The following is a 23,607-nucleotide window of genomic DNA, read 5'->3' on the forward strand; positions in this document are numbered from 1 at the left end:
AGTAAAGGCCTTCTCTTAGAACAAAATATAAAAGGAGGAAGAAATCTTACTACACTGTAAATATAGTAGCTAAAATTGAATTTTCAAATTTTACATTGAAATGAAGGCTAAGACAGTTTCCTATTTCATATGGGTAAAATTACCTATAATTTTAATGGGGAAAAGAAGGACATTCATACATCTGTAAGCTTACTTTTAAGAAAGATATTCTCAGTTCTCCATGGAAGCATGCAACCATGCTCATCTATCTCACTCCTGATACACAATCATTTTCCCTATACTTGGAAAAGTATCTAAAACTGACAGTTTGACTGGGGATAACGTATGAAATATTTAAGCTGAAAATAATGAGGAAATGACTTAGAAATCCACTGGAGCAATACAGACAAATGCAAGAGACCTCTGCTCTAAACAAAGAGCGAGCGAGGGCAAGTAGGTGAGCGAGAAGAAATAAGTCAGGATGTAAATTACTACATGCATGAATTTGTTTATTTATTTATTACTTTGCTGCAAATAGGATGAGAAAACAAACATCAGAAAGTAGGAGAAAATGCTAAGTCCACAGACAGGTAGATGAAGACCTGTTGAGGTCAAATTTGCATCAGACTGGCAAGATGCCAGAGGAAGGGCAGGACATGAGAGAAGTAAATGACCAACAGAGGAAGACCAACAAAAAGAGGAGAGAGTTGCTGGGGAAACGCTGAAATCCAGCTAGGACTGTAAAAGTCCTTCCCAGCCATCTCTATGAAGCACTCAGGAAGAAACTGATCGTGGCTCTGCTGGAGCTTCCAAGGCTCCTTGATCTTCATGGGAGGAAACATGGCTATCATGGAGACTGTTTTTACCTCACATTAATGCTCCTGAAAAAAAGTTTTCAATGTCTGCATCTGAATAGATGTCGTTCTAATAGACTGTAATATTTTAAATCTAAATATACTCCCCTCCATGTCAGCTGGCTCAGCAGCAATCCATTTCTTGCCAAAATATTGAATCTGGAGCTCCTTCATACTAGAAGCATTCATTTATTCCACAAGGCTTCTGTTTACTTGTTTTCTATCCTGTTGAGTACCTGGAGAAGAACATCTCAGGGTATTGCTCCACTAAGTTCTACTGATGGTTCTAAGATACATTAATTCTTAACTAACACTATTAGTACAAGACCCTTTATCAGGAAAGACCCTGCAACCTGCTTTAAGGCCTCTGCTTCAGGTTTGAGATGCTGAAGAATGGTCTGCGCAGACGGCACAGTTTGGGTTTCTCCATCTGCCCGAAAAACCACTTTATTATCTGTGTTCCAAACCAATAAGCATTTCATTTCAACATCCCAAGAACATCATTTCTGGTTTTGTTTGTTTTGTTTTTTTAAATAACAGCAACAAACCACAAAAGGCCAAAACTTCCACACATTCTGCTTCATCTGAGGGTCAATAAACCTCACACTCTTTGCACAATCCTACTCTGGATTGAATCCTTCATATTCTTTGCATATCAGGTAAGGTATATGAGGGAGGTCCTTTCCTCCAGCTTTTTTTCTTTTTCCTAGAATATCAGATTTCATTGAAGAGATCTAGCATAATTAACACCCTCAACTGTTTAGCCGAGATAAGAATTTACATACTCTGGCTCCAAACCTGGTCCTGTTGTCATACTTCTGGCTGTACTTTTGTTTTTTTCTCCAGTGGATCTGTCTGACTTGGAAGAAACAAGGTAGCAAGGTAAAGATGGCTTTGGAGATGGTGTCAGTATGAATCTGGACTTTAAAAGCATTTCCGGTACTTGTGTATTTTCGCTGTAAAGCATTTCCCAAAGGAATTTCCCAATAGGCATAAATACTGAAACAACTTCAGTAGCAGAATCACTCATAGAAACTTAACAGTGAACGTCCAGGCCTACAATAGAATTTGTATTTATGTTTTCAGCCTTTTTAACAATTTTCTTGAAGCCTGTTCTGTTATTGTTCCTCACACTAGTTATCTTGTTATGAATATTTAAGAAGTCTCACAGGAAATTATGGGCATGGGACTCAAGCAAGATTTCCTGCCTGTTAATCACTACTGAGTGACACTTTCCTGACACAGTCTACTGAACAAAAAAGCAACTTGTATTTTGGTAGTTACACTGAAGGGGAATAGCAAGGGTAACAGTGGTAGAAGGTGTCCAGTATAGTAACATTTCAGTGTTGTTCTTGTTTTTTACTATAGTAATACATTTATCTGGTGGAACTTCTGAAACAACAGCAGATAAAAAGTAAAAAGCCACCCATGTATATTCCACACCTTCAGCAACATTAGACATGGTAAAAAAATGCTAGAAAAGAAAAAATGGAGACGGGTTATCTGAAACAAGGGCCTCCAATCAGATATGAAGATAATTGAGAACTGAAAAGATTAAAATTGATCATTTTATTATTTCAGTATTTGAAAGGGATGACAGAAGCATAGAAACACAGTTTGGTTTTCTGAAAAGATAGCTTATAAAAAATTAACATAGATTTTACTGCTAAAAATGTGCATTTGAATGTCTGTGGTTGCACATGATTTACTACTGTACACTCACAAAAATTTTTTAGACAGGCAGTTTTGAGAATTGCTTCTGAAGATTTCTAGAAAAAAATAATGCTTTTCCATTTTTCATAAACTACTTTTTACTTTGAAATTCAAGAAGTATATGAAAACTTATCGACTTCTAGTTATTTTTATCAGAAACACAGCAACATTTACCCAAAAGGAAACTAAAAACCCATCCATAAGCCACCATTTCCTATGACAGACAAATTCCTAAGAGGAGAGATCACCCTGACACATTATCTTAAACCTCAGTAGAGCTCATATTCTGCAGTTTAACATGAAAAATAAATGCATTACATGTTACAGTGCCCTTCCATTAGTTTTGAGGCATCACACTCTGAACACAATCAGTTAAATTTCTCATAACAAATCTGTTATTATATGACAGGACAGTTCCTTTCAGTCTCTGCCCCTATTGTTATATTAGAAACTATGAAATCAATTGCACTCTGTAAGAACTAACTTGCTAAACTTAAAACTTGCTTCTTCCTACGATGACTATATTAAAATAATTCAGACTAGATGTTAAATACCAGACGAAGATCCCAACTGCCTAAATAACTGAACTTTCTGAAATGAAAAGAGTTCAAATTCCAGAAGCAGAGATTCAGAACACCCCAATTTTAGCAATTATCAATTAAAGGAAGTAAAATTGGTACAGTAAGAGGGAAACATTTCTACTGTAGCCCCATAGTCTATCTTGGAACATGAAGAATTGTGTGTGTGGGGGATGTGAATGGTCACTTAACCCTCATTTCTTTAGGAACAACCACATCAGTATCAACAAGCTGTAGTTTTCTAAACTATTGTGCAAAACAAGTACTGTGCTAAAAATATGTTGTTACTCAAACTTGGAGATATTCTCTCCAGAGATAGGATTTCCTGATATGAGAATCAAATTAATAGGAAGTGCCCTTCCTGTGTTTTCTCGACTGCTAGACTAATGAGTTTGTTTTCAACAGACTTTTAAAAACAAAAAAAAAAAAAAGGAAGAAAGAAAGAAAGGAAGAAAGGAGCAGATTAAACAACTGATCAGTGGTCACTAAAGTAAATTGAACTGGTATACAAAGTATACATGTGGTAGACCACCATCTTCTCCACGATGTTGTAGCAAAATTGATTTCCCCTGTATTTCCACAAGGAATTTTTATAGGAATTCCCATGAGACACTGTCATTTGGTAACTTTTACTTTACATGTAGTCCTATTAAAACCTGATGGGAATGCTTCTGAAAGAACCAAGCACAAAGATAGACTCCGAGGGAAGTTAACAGCTCTAACCAGATGTGTACTATGCCAAAACTAACTCACTCCAACTGAAAAACACTAAATACATTTAACACTCTTAACTTGAACTGTAACTATATCTCATATACTCTGTAGCATACTGCAAGTTAAAAATACCTTATCTAGGATTAGGACTACATCAAAGTAACAACCAAAAACAATTTTGAAGAAAAATGACTGTGCTTCACAACCAATTAACTTTTCAAGTCAGGTGCTCTGCATACAGCAAAAACATGCAGCCAATGAGCTGAAATATGTGTACAAATGCAGTTTTCTTTTTAATCCTGGTTACATATCTGATTTTGATATCTGAGGGATAAGAGAAAATCAGACAGCTCCAGCACACGGTCAGACTAGGAAGCTCAACAGTCTCTTTTACTATTGCTTTTTCCAACATGCTCAGAACACTAACCCATCATTAAGGACAGATAACAATATAGATTTTGACAGACTGGATCCCCTTGACTTCCCACTGCATAAACCCAGGTTCCTGCAAGATTCTTGGGTTTCTGCAACATTATGTCACCAATAAGGGATGACCAGCTGCAATGACTGGCAGATTCCCATAGAGAAACAAAGCTTCTTTTACATGATAATAAGCTTTATCTTTACTACTTCCAAATTACCTGACTTAAAACATATACAACAGTTCTATTCTATAATTAAACTTCATGCATAGAGACACAAAAGTTTTTGTCTTAACACGGATTTATTTCATCTTGAATCCCCTTGTTAACAGCAGCTTGCTTACTTGTTTATCATAAATTTCTCTGATTTTGATAGTTTATGTTAAAAAAAAAAAAAAAAAAAACACAAACCTTTACTATAAATTTATTTTAATAAAATGCTCTTTTAATCCAGGACTAGTAAATTATTCAATTTTCACACAATTCAAGATTCAAAGAAAGCCAAGCCCTGTTCTTGTGAGAGATCTCAACCTTTCCACCTGACAACGTTGCTGATAATGACTCAACTGTAAAAATCTGGAGAAGTTCTCAGGAACTTTCCTCAAAGCCGTGCCACTCCTATCCTATGGCAAGAAGTGTGAGACACGCTGATGTAATCCTGTGCTTTCCTGTGTATTGAAGTAAATACTAAACATTTCCCCTCTTTATGGAATGCTTAAAGTATTTTATCTTTTGTTTGTTTTTTTTTGTTTGTTTGTTTTGTTTTAATGCAAATTTTGAAAAGAATTTAGGCTAGTCATAGATAAACCTTACAAACACTTCAAATATATTTTGTCTTTTTAGATGTCAACGATGTCATTAATCTCAGAAGAATGTGACTGCCTTAAAATCTTGTGTCAAAATTTGTATTTCAAATATGCTCAAAGCCAGGTATCTCCGTATGTTTTTCTACTAATAAAAACAAAAAATATCCACGTTAATGGCAAACTTTATGTACTGGTGCAGACCAAAGAAATAGCTTAATTGTGCTCTGGACAGAGCATGAGCTGGAAGGAAAAGAAAAAAGTTCAAGTCTCAAGAAACATCAGCCTGCTGTTGAAACTGCCCTGTGATGAACCCCTCAAACATCTTTCAGAGATGAGTACTCTTACAGAAGCAGTACCTCTGTGCTGTCAGAGCAGCACAAAAGGCAGAAAACTAAAGGGTACACTGACAGATGTACCCTTTCTTCTGAACATTGAGTATAATTTGTATGTGACATGTAATTTTTGAAGACCTTCAATGTACTTCCTGAAACAAAAAGAAAAAAAATTCAGCTATGGTAATAAACAAAAATCTCACCTTGTTATGTTCATACTTGTACGGGATCTTGAGGGTATCCATGGCTCTGATCATGGCCTGCATTGCTGTGAAGATATTCTGGTACACCAGTTTTGTAAAGCCCCTTTTGTCTTCATCAGAGTAACCTGATCCATGAATGATTCTCATCTGCTTGATAAATGTGCTTTTGCCACTCTCTCCTGTGCCTGCAAGACAAAAAATAAGGATATACTTTAGTCACTGAATGCAAACATGATTTTTTAGGACAATGCTGACAGATTGTTAATTGCAGAGCAGAACAGTGTCAAGTGCTCTACACTTGTAACTGTTCTATACAGTAACTGCAAGGATCAGTTGGATATCCAACAGAAGTACCAGTAACAACTGACCTGCTGAATTGACGCTTGCATTTTGAAGATATGATATAGAAGGGTGATTTAACAACTACACTAGTATCTAAACCAAATCTCATAAATGTAAGTATTATACAAAAAATCATATATGCATGAGTATAATATAATGCATATGACCAAATATTTAAAATCATGTAAATGTAAATTTCAATTATTGAAAATACTTTCCAAGACCTCCAACTTCAGATTATTATTACGAGACTTTTTAAATCATAAAAATTCATACAGTAAGAAAAAGTTATCTTGTTTGGCCAACTTGCAGGATATTATGATAGGCAGCAGTGAACAACCAGGAGACTAAAAAATAAATAAATTAAACTAAATACTGTTACAGCCCTGCAAACTTTAACCTAAGAAACATATGAAATCAGCCTTAATTAAGATTTGGCTCATATTCATTAATGGGTGGTCATTCCTTCCTTCAGATTACTTTCTGTCTTTGAATTTTAGACAAGCCAAAAATGGTATTTTTTTTTAATGAACACCTCTGAATATTTGCCTATTTAAAGTTAAGACCTGCTTGTTAGAAATTTCATGCAGGATACATCACACATTTTTTCCCTTTCAACGAGTTCATCCTCTGTGATTAGAAGAGCTTATCTAAATTATTCCTATGTTTGCTTAAAAGGAGGAGTTGAAGTTTAGAACGAACAGTTGCACAGCACCATAAACCCTACATGCAGCCAGATACCCAGCCCTCCAGGAAACCCAACACATTCACCATGGTACATTGCTCAGCGCAGTGCTTTTCAGCCTGGGTTTTACTTTAATCATTTCTGTAAGGCTTTCATGCTTCATGCTTGCAACTCAGGACAAAGGCAGCCTGATGAGGTACATGGTGTTTCAGGTGTGTTCCACAGCTGCACAGTGCACAGTTGAAGCATGATGTAGCACTGGCAACCCTTCAGCAGTTCTGAGGTAGCACACCCTGCAAACATCTAAGCTGGAAGCCTCTTAAAACCATGAGCATTGTTGTGAAACCTTCAACCTCATTTCTCATACATATAGAACAAACTTCTAACAGAAGTCTTCCTTACACACACTTCCAGAAAATCAAGCAGAGTGCTATATACTGACCTATTTTACATTTTCTGGGGAGACATGAGAGATTGCTACTGTAATGAAAAAGGACATGTTCTGAAGCTTAAAATTGAGACCAAGCCTGCTACCACACTGCCTTCACTGGGATCCTCAGCCTGTGCTGTGGCCAAGAGCACAGCACAAAAGGCACCAACGACCTCTGCAGGGCACTGCATAGCCACCAGGCAGGACTCTCCCCCTGCGACATGACAAATTGCAGATGACAAAACTGGGAAGAGTGACCGATACACCAGGGGGTCACGCTGCCATCCTGAGGGACCTTGACAGGCTGGAGATACAGGCTGACAGGAGCTCTGTGAAGTTCAATAAGGAGTAGCATGAAGTCCTGCAACTGGGAAGGAACAACCCCAGGTGCCAGTACACACTGGGCAACACACAGCTGTAAAGCAGCTCTGCAGAAAGGGTCCTGGAAGTCCTGGTGGACACCACGATGAATATGAGCCAGCCATGTGCCCTAGCTGCAAAGAAGACTGATGGTATCCTGGACTGCACTATGCATAGTATTGCCAGCAGGTTGAGGGACATGACATTTCCCCTCTACTCAGCCCTGGTGAGGCCACACCTGGAGTGCTGTGCCCAGCTCTGGACTCCCCAGTACAAGGGGCACATGGACATACTGGAGACAGTCCACTGAAGGGTGATGAAGATGATGAAGGGACTTCCTACAAGGAAAGCTGAGCAAGATGGGACTGTTCAGCATGAATAAAATAGGGCTTGGGGGGGATCTGATCAATGTCTATAAATACCTGAAGGGAAGGGACAAAGAGGATGGAGATCCATACTATTTTCAGAAGTGCCCAGTGCCAGGACAAGTGCCAATGGGCACAAACTGGAGCACAGGAGGATCTGCCTGCACACCAGGAAACACTTCTTCAATGAGTAGGTGACAGAGCACTGGCACAGGCTGCCCGGAACAGTAATGGAGCCTCCCTTCCTGGAGATCTTCAAAAGCCTGGTCTTTAAAAACATGATCCTGGACAAACCCTTCCAAGTGACCCTGCTTGAGCATGGGGTTGGCCCAGATGACCTCCAGAGGTCCCTTTCAACCTCAGCCGTTCTGTGAAATTTGTGCTAACCAAAGGCTGGCCTTTGCAATAAAGGGGATGTATTACAGATAGTCCTGGGTCAGTTATCAGAAAGATTTCTGATTTCCCATTGATCAGATCTCAAGGTGAGATCTTTATACTTCCGGAATCTACTACAGATTGCTTTCCTTAAGAATTTATAGAATTATTGACATAGGCAATACAGATTTATTACACTATTTTCTCTTGTTCTAAAACATATCAAGCGAAGTCATGTTCATCAAAATCATGTTTGTATGAATCAAAGCCATGTTCCTATACATAAGTGACATAAATATACACATACACACGTTTGGTAATATTTTCTAGTTTATCTGTAAGGTATGTCACACATTTAATAAAAAGTCTGTTCAGCTTGAACCTACAATGCACAGAACGGCATGTGATTATGTCTTTTTGACATGATTAACTCTTACCAAGAATTCTGCTTTAACTAACACAAAAGAAAGCCAATTGCACCATGCTTTCAGAACTGGGGAACCCTGAGTCCTTCAAAATCCCCAAATGCAAATTTAGTAATCTAGTGCTGAGATAATTGTATTATTGTGATAACTGCATTATTACTATTATTATCTACACTGTTTTAAAAACTGAAGCATTTAATTCTTTATTTAATTCTTTTAATCCGGAGGGGGGGGGGGAGGGGGGAGAGGAGAGTATAGGTATCAAAGAGTATAGGTACTAAAGAGTACCACACACAACTGGGAAGAAAAAATACTGATAAAGCGCTCTGTGTCATGTTAGAGAAGACAGTGTTTCAGAGTATTGACATCTAAAGCATGTCTACAAAAAATGCAATACATTGGCATACAAAATTAAAATCCAAAAGAAGTATAAAAACCTAAGTAGTCTGCATCTTACTGCTTTTTGTGGTTGTTCAATTGGGTGGCACTGTACTACTACTTTGTCAGCTGAAGACCATTTACAAACTATCCTTGGAGACCTAAAGGCATATAGGGGTCTATGGGTGTGGGTGTGTGTGCACTTCTCCACTGAAAAGAGGCTGAGGGAGTTGGGGTTGTTCAGCCTTCAGAAGAGAAAGCTCTGGGGATATCAATTGCAACCCCCCAGTACCTAAGGGAAGCCTGCAGGAAAGCTGGGGAGGGACTCTGTCAGCGAGTGTACAGGACGAGGGTAATAGCTTTAAACTAGGTGATTGTAGGTTTAGATTAGATATAAGGAGGAAATTCTTTGCTCTGAGGGTGGTGAGGCACTGGAACAGGTCGCCCTGACAAGCTCTGGATGTCCCTCGAAGTGCTCAAGGCCAGATTGCACGGGGCTTTGGGTAGCCAGGTCTAGTGGGAGGTGTCCCTGCCCATAGCAGGGGAGTGGAACTGGATTGTCTTTAAGGTCCCTTCCAACCCAAACCATTCTATGATTCTGTATATGTATGAAAATAATATATTTTATGTACATACAAATATGTAAACACTACCCATATATGCAAAAAATCTGGTTTGTATCTATGTGTATTTTTCATTTCAATGAATAAACAAACCACATTATTCATACATATTTAAAAAAATGGTATCTCTGGTTTTTGAAGGCCATTTAAAGCTTTGCCTCAAGTCCATCCCTCTTCAGGTCAGTGCTCAAACATACCTTCTATGTATGCCCACAAGCTAATCTTTTGGTTGTATCATTAGCAAAAAGGAGAACATTTCTAGCCCTCTGCTGCAATAAGCACCATATATAAAGGGGCAATATGTGAAAAGTAGTCCTGGTGAAAAAGGAAATCATGGGAAAATACCTGCAAAGAACACACTAAAATAGGATAAAAATATAAATGATAGATAACAATAAAAATTACAGGAATGCCCCAAGATTACTAAGAGGTGAAAATGTTCATTTTCAGCACAATATAGAGGAACTGACAAAAATTCACCTTGACAGTTATGATCGACAGAAAGTCTTTTCTATTGTTGCTGACAAGAAGTGCACGCAAAGAAAATGTTAGGCATGATTTTGTTTTTAAAGAAAAGAATGGAATCAAATCTTCCTGTAAGAAAGTCCTGTTTACATGTAAACTGTTCAGTAATGATTGAACACCACTTACTCTACAGCATTTTACTCAGATACTTTGACCAAACCAATTAGGAAGAAAACAAGCAAGATTATTTACTGTCATGTAAACAGGGAAAAATTGGACATAACAAATTACCTGGGTTAGCTAAGCAAAACTGCAATCATTACAGCATTATCCCCGCTAGACAGTGGGATATTACTGTTATAGCACTGAAGTCAAACCTAAGTTTATTTTTTTAATGTATATTTTAATCTTCTAAAATCCTATCATTGGCATTACGAGAATATCAAAGCAAGGACTGATACCACACCAACTGTGTTCTCTACAGCTCACCCATTACAGAGCAAGTTAAGAGATTCAAGTTGGCAACACACGCGAAGATCGTATCACTATAGTAAACAACAACAACACTGGGTAACAGACTCTGGAGCGGGTTTTGCTTGGTGAAAAACGCAAAACTGAGAAGTGGATTAAAAAAATCCACATGTACTGTCAGCAAGCGCTTTACTGCTTCTGTTAACAATTGCTAACCACCATCATCCCAGATGACATGGCTCTAGCTGATATAAGGAGAGAGCAAAGGTGAAATAGTAATGCAAAAGATTGAAGAACAGAGCAAAGTGGTAGAAACTATACTGAGGTCAATTTTTTGCTGATGCCATTGCATGTTGAAATTAATCAAGACCTGTAACTGAAGCCAGTCAAGCAACACGCTCTCATCTGTCAGAAAACAGTTAAAGACCACACAATATACTTGAAGTTCTTTAAAATAATAATAAACCATCCCTCCTTGTTTTTTAAAAAGGATGGTTCTCCCCTCAAAGTACAACCCCAGCATAAACCCTGGGTAGTACTTTGCAGATAAATCTATAGAAAGCTTCCTGGTTCAAGCACAAGGGATGGTCAGTCATCTGACATTTTCAGGTGTTCTGTTCCAGATAAAAAACAACCCAACCACTGAATTAAAAGTAGTAACTAACATCCCACAAAAAAAAAAAAAAGAAAGACAATAAACATCTCAAACAGTGATGAATTCCCTTTTTACACAGCATGGAGGATTATTTAAACTACACAGTTTTGAAAGAGTTTAGCATCTTGCAATACGGCAAATCTCTGAACACCTCCCAGAAGCTTTCTCTTTTTTTTGTTTAAACAGTTATAGCAACAAATATTATTGCATCATCAAGGATTTTTATGACCAGAGATCTGCCAGATCCCCAGCAGTATTATTTCCAAAAGCAAAACCAGGAAGGAAGTGTTTAAATGCAGCAGTAACCCCTTACACACACCATGCACAATTTACTACATGACTGCTGTTTTTCCTGGTGCACACCCTTCAAAAACGAAACTACAAAATGTTGAAACGCAACATTCTTTGCCCTGGGAGATATACTGAAAAACAAAACGTATTTAATTTTGAGTAAGTGGCAATGCAGCTCCTGGCAGAGTGGCTTCAAAATTCATGTGGTGCCTGACAAGGAAGAGTCAGAAAAATAATTTAAAAATAATTCAAACTAGAAACCTAGGTAGGCAAACTTTTCTTACACATGGTTGTGTGATGCATACCTATACTTGATTTCCCATTTCTCTGCATTGTAACTTAAATAAGTCTGAAGTAGTACCTTGTGGGATCAAATATAAGGCTGTTTTTAAAGTAAAACCACAAAGATGCCATTCTCTAAATAAAATCCGCACTGGCATCTGTTAAGAGACTGAAAGGAGCTAAACTAAGCCTGACTCTCTGTGTTTATTCCGAAGTTTGATCTATAAAAAGAAAAAAGAAAAAAAAAGGTCTATTTTATTGGTTGAAGTTATATATATAGCTTAGATAAGCCTAGAGGGAAAAAGAAAATGAGATCCTTAATATATAAGAAAAAGAGTCAATGAAATTTGCTACCCAGTTAATCACCATCTACATACATTTATTGAGAACCATGAAACCCATGATGCATACCTTCACAGAAGACTGGCTTTTAGCTTGTGCACCATCCCATGCAGACTGGGTGCAGTCTCGCATTTCTATCTGCTGACCGTTTTTATACTTGAGGCACTACTGTAACTACACTGTTTCACCAAATATTTACTCAGAAGAAAACAGAGTCTGTTGCAAGTTATTTCTGAAATGTAAAGAATAGTGTAGAAATCAAGTTCATCAGGCATTAAGTAGTAAATTAACTCCTTTGAGGAATAAGAGCTAAAGCAGTAATAGAGAGGTTACACACGAGAAAAAAAATGTTTGATTTCAACTATAAAGTTATATTTCACTTGGAAGAGGGTTTTATGTCCTCTCTGCTACTACTAATTCAGCTACAGAGAAAACAAAAAGTATTCCTTCTTTTGTTGCTGTTCCAGCAGTGGAATGCAAAAGGATCACATTTCTGCTGAAACCAAGTACTGTCCTGTATCAAAACACGAAAACCATGCAGAATTCAGGCCTTGGACTGGCCTGGCTCTTTAGGTGCCAAAATATCTGAAACGTATTACAGCCTGCATGAGGTCATCCCCGGAGCTCGAGCGAGCGAGCCGGTCTGTCCCACCGCCAGGCAGCAGGACCATCAGCCCGGCTGCCGCAAGCTGCTGGCAGGCCATGCAGCTGAGCCCTGGGAGGCTCTGCAGCTCGGCCACCAGCACTGACCGGCGGGCAGGCCCCGGAGCCGAGCCAGGCTCCCTGTCCTGATGCTTTTACTAACAGATGTTCACCCCCGCGGCCTGCGCCCAGCCTCCTGTCACAGAGGCGGCCAGGACTGGAGAGCTGCCCATCGGCGCCAAGATGGCGCAGCTATTGCCTCACCGTCCTGCCCAGCTGAGGGCTCCTGCCGCACGGCGCAACTCTCCTGTCCATCGCTCAAAAATATATATATATTATCTCCATGACACACTCTATCTTCGCACCGTAACTCTTATAAGGTACTAAAGCATCACCCCATGCCTCCAACCATTTTATGTAATAGTCAACCTCCCAAATGAATTTACAATTTCCATCTCAGTCACAAATCCAGAGATACATCTCTAAAGAATCTAAATTACAAATCGTCCAGAGACATGAGTAAATGTGAAATGAGGAAATACTATGAGCCCTGATAGCAAATACAGTAAGCGTATTTATATTTTCCCTAAAATGAGCAGTAGTACCACAGTATCCTCCCTTTGTGATTACCAAACTCCCTAATTAACACAGAATCACAACAGATTACATCTCACACAAGTCATCTGATTGTAGGAAGCATTTTCAGTTATGTTTCAGTTACACTGATGGAAAAGGCTATGGCAGGAAAGCATCTGAAGTTCCAAGCAAGGCAACAAAACAAGACCAGAAGGGAACTAAGGTCTCCTGAGTTCTGTTCCTGCAACACTAGCACAAAATTTTGTATTTACATTAAAAACTGGATAGAATTAACTATAAAAAGACTATAAAATCTACGTTACAACAGAAACCTGAGTGATGAACTTTGCAGTTTAATAAAGCACAGGTTTAAAGTAAGGCCAAACACTAAAAACTAAAAGTGTCACTAAAAGTGTCATACTGCTTTATTGCCAAGAGCTTTCTCCACTGACAAAAACTGGTGTGTACTCATCCTTTTAACTAGTCTGATCATAGTCTAAATCTGCATATTCCACTTGCTTTCAAAAAAAAAAAAAAGAAAGCACATCATCATTCTGCTGTCCACTAAATTACCTCCTTTGTATCATTTTAGTAATTTATGAACATACAGTTAAGATAGCTACCAATATTATGTGGAAGAAAACAAAGTATTATTTCATGAATCACTGATATAACAACAACAACAAAGTCTGGCAAGGTAAGTAAAGATTCCTTCCAAAAAACGACTAACAGAATTCCATGAATACAGCTCAGAATGTGAAGAATTACATTAAATAAATAGTGTGAAACATCAACATCAATCTATACTGATCGCTTCAAGAAAAGTCCTGAATGTCTCAAAAGGTTACGAAATATTAAGCAAATTATATCCATTGCAAAAGATTAGTAAAGCTACCATACAGATTTTATAATCCAGTTTAGAAAAGGGAAATGCATCTGTATCAACTGTCTTATATCTAAGATTTTTTCCTCATTATTATATAGAGATATCATATTGTATTAATGAACTTCTACAGAGCTGAATCCTCATACTTCTTTAAAAAAGGTAAAGAAAACCTCCCGTTACAGAGACAGTCTGAATATTTTCTAAATCAGAGAAATCCTGTTACACATTTAATCTGGCTATGTCTGAGAGGACAGTAAACTTTACTTGTCATTCTAGTGTACCCACCAAACCCAAAGAAATAAAACTAATACTCATCCTCACTGTACCAGTGACACAATTAAACAGTCCAAGTAGCTACTAAAATAAAGTGTAAGACACTGAATTGCCAACAATTGTGAAGATCAAATTAAAATTTAAAATTCAGCTGTTGTTCTGCAGCTTCTTAAATTAATATTAATTCAAGGTTTTTACTGAAACAGAACCTCTCAAACTCCTTTACAAGAAATCTAGTTAATCAAGTGTAGCTTTGTGCCAGATAATCAAAACCACACTGTGCTACAATGCAGCCAGGCACAACCCATTACTGGAAGTCAGTGTCTTCCTCCCTCCACCTTCACTTCTGAAAAAAAGAACAACCCACAAAAACATACAAACAAACAAAAAACCCCACTGCCCAAAGCAGAAGAACCTCCTTATCTTTTCAAGCTATCATCAGATCATTTTCTCAATTCTACAGCTATCTTCTTATGGTTTGGATGTAATTTAGAGGCAACAAAGTGAGAGAAGAATTGGCTGCCTTAACAGAGGAAAAGCAACTCCTCGAGATTTTACACAACCTTGTAAAAGGGTTCAAATGAGGACAAAACCCCACCCCTGTGTGATTTTTTCCTCCCTGCTGTTGAAAGGATACTTCTGAAAATCCTTCTTTAGGGACTCCCTAAAGAGAAACAATTCTTTATACTCCATCCTTAGCTTTCCATTTTATGTGCTTTGGAGGAAACGGATACCCCTATGAAGCTTCAACAAATTCTGCCTCTCATTCATGCAGAAAAAGTGCCAGAAACAAATTTTCACCCTCAAGAACGTTTTCCTTATGCTGTTCACAACTCCAGCTGACAGCAGCTGAAAATCAGCCTGCTTCATGCTGCTGACCCATGGAAAAAATAGAAACAAAACCAGAAGCAGGCACAAGCATCAATGAAGTGGAGGCATGATACAAGTTCTTACTTTCTTGCACAGATGAAGGGCCAAATATGGCTTTAGAAACTTACGCATGATTACTTTCTAGTGGGTTTTGACACCCACATCAGAAGGCAGAACATAGCCTTGGAAAGCTGACTCGCTTAAGTAGGCTCCAAGGCACAAAAGTGATCAGAGCTGATCACTGTTCACATAGGTGCTCGGTTTTCACCTCAGAAACAAGACCTATATAAAAATCTAGATAGATCAACTGACACCTTCACCGCACCTTTTTTTCTCTATTTTAAATTGTCATCTCCTACAGGTAGATCATATATGCCCATTAATGTTTTTGTAAGCTATTTATTAACAGAAAAAGGTGGAAATTCAGTGATCATCATCAGAATTATTAAAACCTCTCTGGTGTTGATTTCCTGTGGAAAAAAAAAAATCACCTACTGTTTTGAACGAAGACTGAGTGGGGGTTAAGCCTCCTAACTTTCTTTTGTGTTCCACCTGTGGTCATTCGTCTGTGCACATAAATCAGACTGATTTATGAAATACCCAAAGGGAGGATGCAAAGAGAACAAATATAGGCTCTTTTCAGCAGAGCCCAGTGACGGACAAGAGGCAGTGGACACAGGAGGTTCCCTCTGAAGATCAGGGAGCACTTCTGTACTGTATGGGTGACAGAGCACTGGCACAGCTTTCCCGGAGAGGTTGTGGAGTCTCCTTCTTAGAGATATTCAAATCCCACCTGGGCATTGTCCTGGGCAACCTGGCCATGTCTGAGCAGGGGCAAGGGACCAGATGGCCTCCAGAGGTCCCTTCCCACCTCAACCATTCTGTGACTGAAAATGCTGTGAGCTGTGCAGGACTGTATGACCATGTATGTCATGCAGACCTCTAGGAGATGAACTTCACTGAGATTTTAGTTAGTTTCTGGCACTGCTGGATAAGGCTTGAGACTATTAACCCATTAAGGAAGACAGCTACATAGAGTGTAGTAGAACAGAAAGTACTCCTGCCATTAAGGAAGCCTATCCAGTGGGTTTAAAATAAAGTTGGGAAAATAATGTTACTATCAGCTACCTGTATATATACTTTTAAAAGGGGACGAGGGAACAAGGGGGGTGGGAATACAAAGAAATCTCCAGGATCGATTCAATAAAATGTTATCAAAAGCATCACGACAACTTGCTGATAAGTAACTTAGATATTATCATTGCATTGTAAAAAGACGTATTTACATATTTTAAATGTTTTATTTTTATTGTTACATACATTTGTAAAATGAAATAGCATCTGCTTTTCAAATTTATGTTTCGGTAGTCTGTGAGTGCTTCTTATGAGGAAGTTCATTGTTTAAATTCCTTTCATGTCTCTTTCATTTTCTGTTACTCAAAGCAATTACAAATAGACAGACATAATTCCTATTCCTAGCAGCTTCTGAGATACACCATTTCAGTGATAGCATAAACCACTTTGCTTAATCAAAGGCAAGGACAAATACTATTAGTATTCAAAACCACTATATTTTCCCTTTATTTTTATCATGGCTGCCAATAAGATGCCTTTACTCCTTTAAAAAATACCTATATCTTTGGTCATGATGGTCACTTTTTCTACGAGACAGCAACAAGTTTTTGCTTTCATTTTTCCCTCTACTGGCTAACACTCTTTTCCCCAAATGAAATTTCAGCCATTATAACTGGAAATTGAGAATCTGGATCTCATAATATTTTCTATTATCAAACATAATTATCTTGTATAAGAACATATCTACAAAACAAAAGCCGTATTTACCATGCACACATAATCTTATACTTGATATGCTTTGCTTTCCTTGCAGCATATTTTGTCATCTAATTTGTGTTTTAAGATATACTGCAATACCTGGAGATCATACTTGATGCTTATCTGTATACATAAGAAATGCTGATAAAAAACATTACGTTATAAAACTAGTTTATTTTTACAATATGTTAACAACCAATTTGTAAAAACATGAAAACACTTTCTAAAGAAGGTGTTTTTTTTTCTTCTTTTCATTTTTTTTTTTTTTAATAATAGTTAACCTATTTTATCTTTGTGAGCTCTGTTTTGAGAGACAGACAAACTCCTCATCTCCCACTCATTCAAAGGGCCTCCATCCAGGAGCCAAAAGGATACAGCAGAGCTGATTTCTCAGAATATGAAAATTCTCCTAAAATGCGTTGTGTCACTAAACCAAAACCTACATAAATGTATCTTTGCTGGAAACAGAAGTTACAGGAATAGCTGTGCTTCCGTTACAGCACAATGTTTATGTCAGGCAGCATTTCTGGTATGACTGAGTATCACTGTCCTACATTATAGACAAAGAATGGCAAGTGCTTCTTAGAATATTGGAGTACTTTTTTCTTTAAAAAGAAAAGCGTTTGGTCAGTGTTTCCAGAAAAGATACCCACTCATATTCCGTGCTTTTTCCTAGATACCATGGAACATTGCCATGAACCATTCCTTTGGGGGGAGGGGTGAGAGAGAGGGGAATATTTTGCTTTTACTTATAATACCAAAAAAGAACTACTTTGGTTTAGGATCTTATTGTTCTTATTTCATGGAATAGAAAGAACATTTTCACATGGACTTCTACAAAATAGACAAAGGTTTATATTACAAAAAGATAAATGTTGGTTCCTCTAAAAGATGAGGTAAGAGTATTTCTTCCTTGAAGCTACTTGATATCTCACTACGGTATGTACTCATGGGGAAGATACTGAAGTTACCCATCAGACTCTTCTGCTAGCACTTTTTTCTGTTGTTCATGGCTCTGAATGCTCTGCATCTCCAAATTAGTACGATAATGTGACAGTTGCTTCTGAAAGTGTAATTAGACAATAGTCAACTTATTAGTGTTACTGTCAAAGGGTATTTTGGAAACATAAATTGACTATATACCAAATGTCAGTATACCTGTCTTACAACTTCCCCTGATCCATAACATCCATTCACTCAGTCAGTACTAGACCCAAGACAGAGAAGGATGCTTTCAAGCCTCAAATATACCACTAGCACTAAAAAGATAAAGTATTTTTTATTTCATTCAAACTCCAAGTGACTCCAAGTCTAAACAATGTCCAGGATCTTGAAAGCAGTGACTTTAGTGAGGAATCTGCCTGGGTAATACATGATTTTTAAATTAACACACCTTACAATGTTCATTACAAATTGTCTATCCTCGCTGGCTGCCAGAGAAAATCCATATTGTGAGAAGCACAAATGCAATACCATCTTAAGGGTGTAAGTTAAACAAGAAGCCTACAATACTTTTGTCTCGTATTTGACCATTTTTCCTCATACCAGTGTGAAGGTAACGCCCTCACAGTCCTTGAGGAGCCTTCACAATTGGTAGCTGTGCAGACCTACACCTGCCTGGTTTCAAGCCCACTCAAACACACTTCCTGAAACAGGATTCATCTCACTCCAATGTACAAGCATCCCGGTTACTCTGTCTCAGATTGACCTCAATCTCATTATATTTTATTACATAATTAAATGGGGAAGGTGGGGAATTAGGTGTTTTGTAGGGAAGGAGTAAGAAATGTCGTGGCAGAAAACAAGGAAAGGCAGGAAACTCCAGCTGGGAGTTCCAGCTGGAACTCCACCTGCACTGGAGGAACAAAGAAGAGGTGACCCAAGGCAGGTGGGAGGCCAGGTGACAGCAGGTGTGATTTCAGACTGGCAGCCAGGAGAAGACTCTGGGAGGCCCCTTCCCTTGGTCTGTTGGAGCAGGGCTCCTCACGCACAGCCTCTGCTCCACAGCCATGCCAGGACTGCAGCTATCGCTTCCTGGGTTGCACACACAATTGGGCGATTCCTTGGGAAAGCCAGCGATCAGAGTGGAAGTTTCTCACATGGTATCAAACAATGCTGCGACATGCTCTGTCACCAAAAGACCCGTACCCTTAAAACTAACAGAAACCCTTCACTCTTTCTCCCCCAGAAAATGCACAGCATCCAGCAGAGCTGACAGCTGAGCGAGGAGCTGTGGCACTGCAGCAATACAGCAAAAACACTGCTGTGTTTTTATGTCCTGACTTCCGATAATGTGAGAGACTCAAGAGCTGGGTTCGTATTCCCCTGTTTCCTGAATGTCCAGTGTTTCTCAGAGCTGTGTGTGCTTCTCGCCACACCAGCGCAGGCGCACGTGTGCACGCACACACACACAGCCAGCCAGCCAGCAACCCGTGCTGGCTCCAAGGCCAGCAGCATTATAAATCCACCCAGCGGCAAGCACAGTTCCAGATATTGTGGCACACTTCCTGCAGCTTATTGCAGACTGTCCTTAACCTGGGAGAGCTTTTTAATGGCTATTTCCCTTGGAGAGCGTCACAAGCTGTGCGTGTTTCACTGCCCCTTGCACTTTGATGCCTTCTCAGCCACAGCAAGGTGCCGTGCACACCCAAGGCAGCTCCTGCACAGGAGGCAGCCCCTCTGCTTGCCAGATCTAGCAAGACCAGCAACATTAGCAGAAGCATCACTGCACAATTTCATGTTTCAGTCAGGCTCTGCGCATATTTTAATACACTGATATGCATGCACACAGAGCTGTGAAGGCTCTGTAGACACAAATATACCACTGGCACTCTGAGTTTAAGAAATCGGGTCAAGGGTAATAGAAGCAAAGAACAGGTTTATAATTAAAAAATTATAATTAGATTCACCACAAAAAAAATCCCCGCTTTTTATTAAGAAAAAAAAAATAGAAAGTAAATTGAATAGCAAAGTTCTGAGAGGACATCCTTGCTAGCCTTATACACTGCACCATACAGGTATTTTCATGCTAGCTACATGGTTATGGAAACGTAACGTTCTCAGATGCACTATTTGCTCATGGAAATCACTGAAAAGCTGACCAGTTCCAATCTTGTGGTGAATGGAAGGATGAAAGCTATTCACTAAGAACATGCTACTAGAAGATGCCAGGGACAGAGGGGCAGGTTTCACTGGTCAAAGCATCCACTTTGCACCTGCAGTCGTAATAGCAAGGAGCACTAACATGCTGCGCCACTTAAAGCATCGTTTTTTGGTGTTTTTTTTACCTGTGGAGCATAGTTTCTTCATTTCCACATGCTGCTGGTTCGAAAGGGCGCAGGGCACACGTGCCCACGGAGCTGTTGTAGCTGCTGGGCCCCAACCTGGCCCCTCCGCTGAGCTCATCTCAGCCATTTTGGCAGCTCAAATTTAGACCTGCTTCTGGCTGCAGAACACGAGGTATATGTATACACGGAACACTGACTGAGAATGGCTAGATTAAAAAATAACTGCCTTTTATTCATAAAGCTAATAAAAAGCATATGATAATATGAACACAATGGAAGGTATGGATAGGGAACACCTTGCTGCCTTTCAGAAGAAGCATCCATTGACTGGATGCTTTTCAGTGCTAGAGCAAACCTTGGGAAACCCAGGAACCAGGCAAATTTTGAGTTACAACTGCTCTACTCCAGCGAGTAATGCGTTCGGCAGGGATGAGGCCACATGCCCCAGAAACAGCCACCTCCCTTCTCTCCCAGTCTCTTCATGGTTGTGACCTCTCCTGAGGTGACTTGTGGCTTCCTGTGTAATGAAGGGCCACGTGCTGTTCGTTGGCATGTGATTTATTGGCATTATCAGGACTGCTTTACCTCTGCATTGGAAAGAAAGCTCGAAACCCACTGAAGTCCCTGGCTAATGAAGCTTTCTGTAGTGCTGGGTTGTTGTTTCACAGGCATTCACATAACCCTACTTTTCCCCAATTACATTTGCTTCCTGTCCCATGGAGGTGGCTTAGATATACTTCTAGCCATTTTTCAGTGCTATGCAGCAAGACTTAAGCACATGCTGAAGTAGGTGACCAGCTACTATTCTGATTTTGTGCACCGAAATACAAACAAATTTAACCGTCAGGGTGGAGAACCTTAACACAACTACAGCTCACAGAGGGGTGAGGGGGAAATACTTCTAGTTTGTTTGTCATTTTTTTCTTTCCAGAGGAAACTTTTACTTCCAGGAAGTAAACATTTATTTTACACGTCATTCCTTTGCACAATAGTCAAATGAAAAGTGTTCCAGTCCAACTCTTCAGTTTATATTTTAGGCTATTAAAATGTTATCCACACAAGTCAACATTATTCATAATTTTTTTGTATTATAATTTCAGTTCAACTATAAAAAACAGCCAAACAACCAAGCACACATCCAGCTGTCAACACAAACCACGCCGTTAACCATCAAAAGACTTAACCAAGGATTTACTTCCAACAACCGCTATGGTAAGATTCTGCAAGGCGATCATATTTGCCACTTCCATATTTATTTCTTCCTTTACATCACCCTGATCACATCTTTGCAGTAAGAACATAGTACCAAAGAAAAAGCTAGCTAGCTGGAGTTCACCAGGCCAGTATATCCTCTTTCAGGAGACACAAGAAGGCCCAAATCCACAAATGTGTGGAAGAAACAGCTAAAGTTCTTTCAGGTTAAAAATTAAAATACGTTTTTTGAATAAGCTGTAGCCTCTGCATCAAAGAACAGTATGAACTGTAGTTTCTAAATACATTTTAGGTAGGAATTGAATGTCTGATAGTGCCTTGTGAAAAACTCTGGGAAATTCAAAGTGTTGTCTTCATTCACAGGCCTGCTCTAAAAGGAAGGAAGGAAGAATGAACAAAGTTACAGATAATAATTTAGGACAATTAAAAAACAGCATAGACTCTTTGAATATATACATAAACAAGAAAAGCAGCACTACAACAACACTATTCCCTAAACGTCTTCAGTTTTTTTATAGTAAAAGCTCATTTTATGGACAGTCCAAATGTTGAAATTTTTCAACACGAAGTATTATTAATAATACTATTTCTTCACAACTTCTGGCTAACAGACTTCCCATTCGGCCTGTGGTACCGTTCTGCAGATCCACAACTCAGAGATCCCCATCATGGGCAAAGAATGAGGCATCGCCTCCATGGCCTGCGCATGCCTTTCGGACACGATTTCCTCTTACAAACCCACAAGCAGCTGTTCAGCCTGCCCTTGCAGGTCCTTTTTTTCCCCATGTCAGTGTGCATAAAAGAGTTCTGTGAAGAAGACGTTGACTCAGCCTGCAAGGCCAAGGCTTTAGCTGTACGCTCCACATGGCACACACACAGGTTAGCGCCTGAAAAGGGAGGACACGGAAGCAGCCCATCCTCCGCTCGTGGTACAGGCACGGACCAGGAGGTCCCCTGAGAGGCTCACAGGGCAGAATTTATTTCTGGAGCACTTCAAGATCCTGAATCCTTCAAACACTGGCAACGTGAAGCCAAGAGGCAAAAGCAAGAGGCATTTGAAGAAGGATTAGGATGTCATGCTTATCAGCACCTGCAGCCAGCACTACGCAATGCTTTGTAATGTTTCTGCTTGTAAGAGGGATGGGAAGCACAACCCAATGAGATAGCCAGACAGTCCTTGGTGCTGCTTCTTCCTCTGGGTGGCTGCCAATTTTAGGGACACTTTTAACTGACCCCAGCTGTTTCATCTGCCACAGGAGAAATCCAAGAAAAAGCCCAGCTGGTCCAACACCACTGCACTGCAGACCCAAACACTGCAAGAAGTCTTTGTGGATTAGTAAAAAATTAACCACTGAACCCTCCCAGATAAGTACATAGAGTACATACAGTTGCTGATTCATGTATGCACATCCAGCCTAAGCAACACCTCTTTCTAAATTAGCAATTATGTCCTCAAAAACATTTGCCAAGAAGCTGCATCTCTCTTGTAACATGAGCTACAAAACTCATAAGCATTCTCACATCTATGTTCAGAAGACAGAGTTGGTCCTCTAATCCCTGGCTCATGGAACAATTGCATAAAAGACAAATTTTTTTTTTAGGAATGGTCTTCAATTTGTAGGTGTTCAGAAATCTGTTACCTAGTAAGTAAAAAGAGGTATGTCAACTCTTGTAAAAAAAAAAAAAAAAAAAAATCAGTTGCTCTTAGTTAAAGACTACCTTCTCACTGTGGCTGACAAACAATAAAAATGTAGTGATGCACTAAAAGATGATGAGCAAATCCCAGATGTTGTGTTGTTCCCTGTTATACAATCTAAAAGGATTGTTTCTACCTCAGTCAGTATCAAGCCCTTCTGAATGTCACCACAGATCAGCTTTAGAATCTGATAATGAAGTTTCACTGTGTCATCTTCACAGCTTTCTGTATTGCATAGTTTA

At 39.2% G+C, this 23,607-nt stretch overlaps 1 protein-coding gene across 1 annotated transcript in view; it reads right to left on the reverse strand.

Annotated features, from left to right (window-relative positions):
• Positions 1–23,607, reverse strand: part of LOC137847929 (guanine nucleotide-binding protein G(q) subunit alpha) — a 130,284-nt gene that overhangs the window by 80,250 nt on the left and 26,427 nt on the right. The window contains exon 2 of the mRNA XM_068666638.1: positions 5,602–5,786. Coding sequence (XP_068522739.1) covers positions 5,602–5,786 — 185 coding nt within the window. The remainder of the gene's footprint in view (positions 1–5,601; positions 5,787–23,607) is intronic.

This window comes from Anas acuta, chromosome Z (genome assembly GCF_963932015.1).
Source record: "Anas acuta chromosome Z, bAnaAcu1.1, whole genome shotgun sequence".
Taxonomy (NCBI): domain Eukaryota; kingdom Metazoa; phylum Chordata; class Aves; order Anseriformes; family Anatidae; genus Anas; species Anas acuta.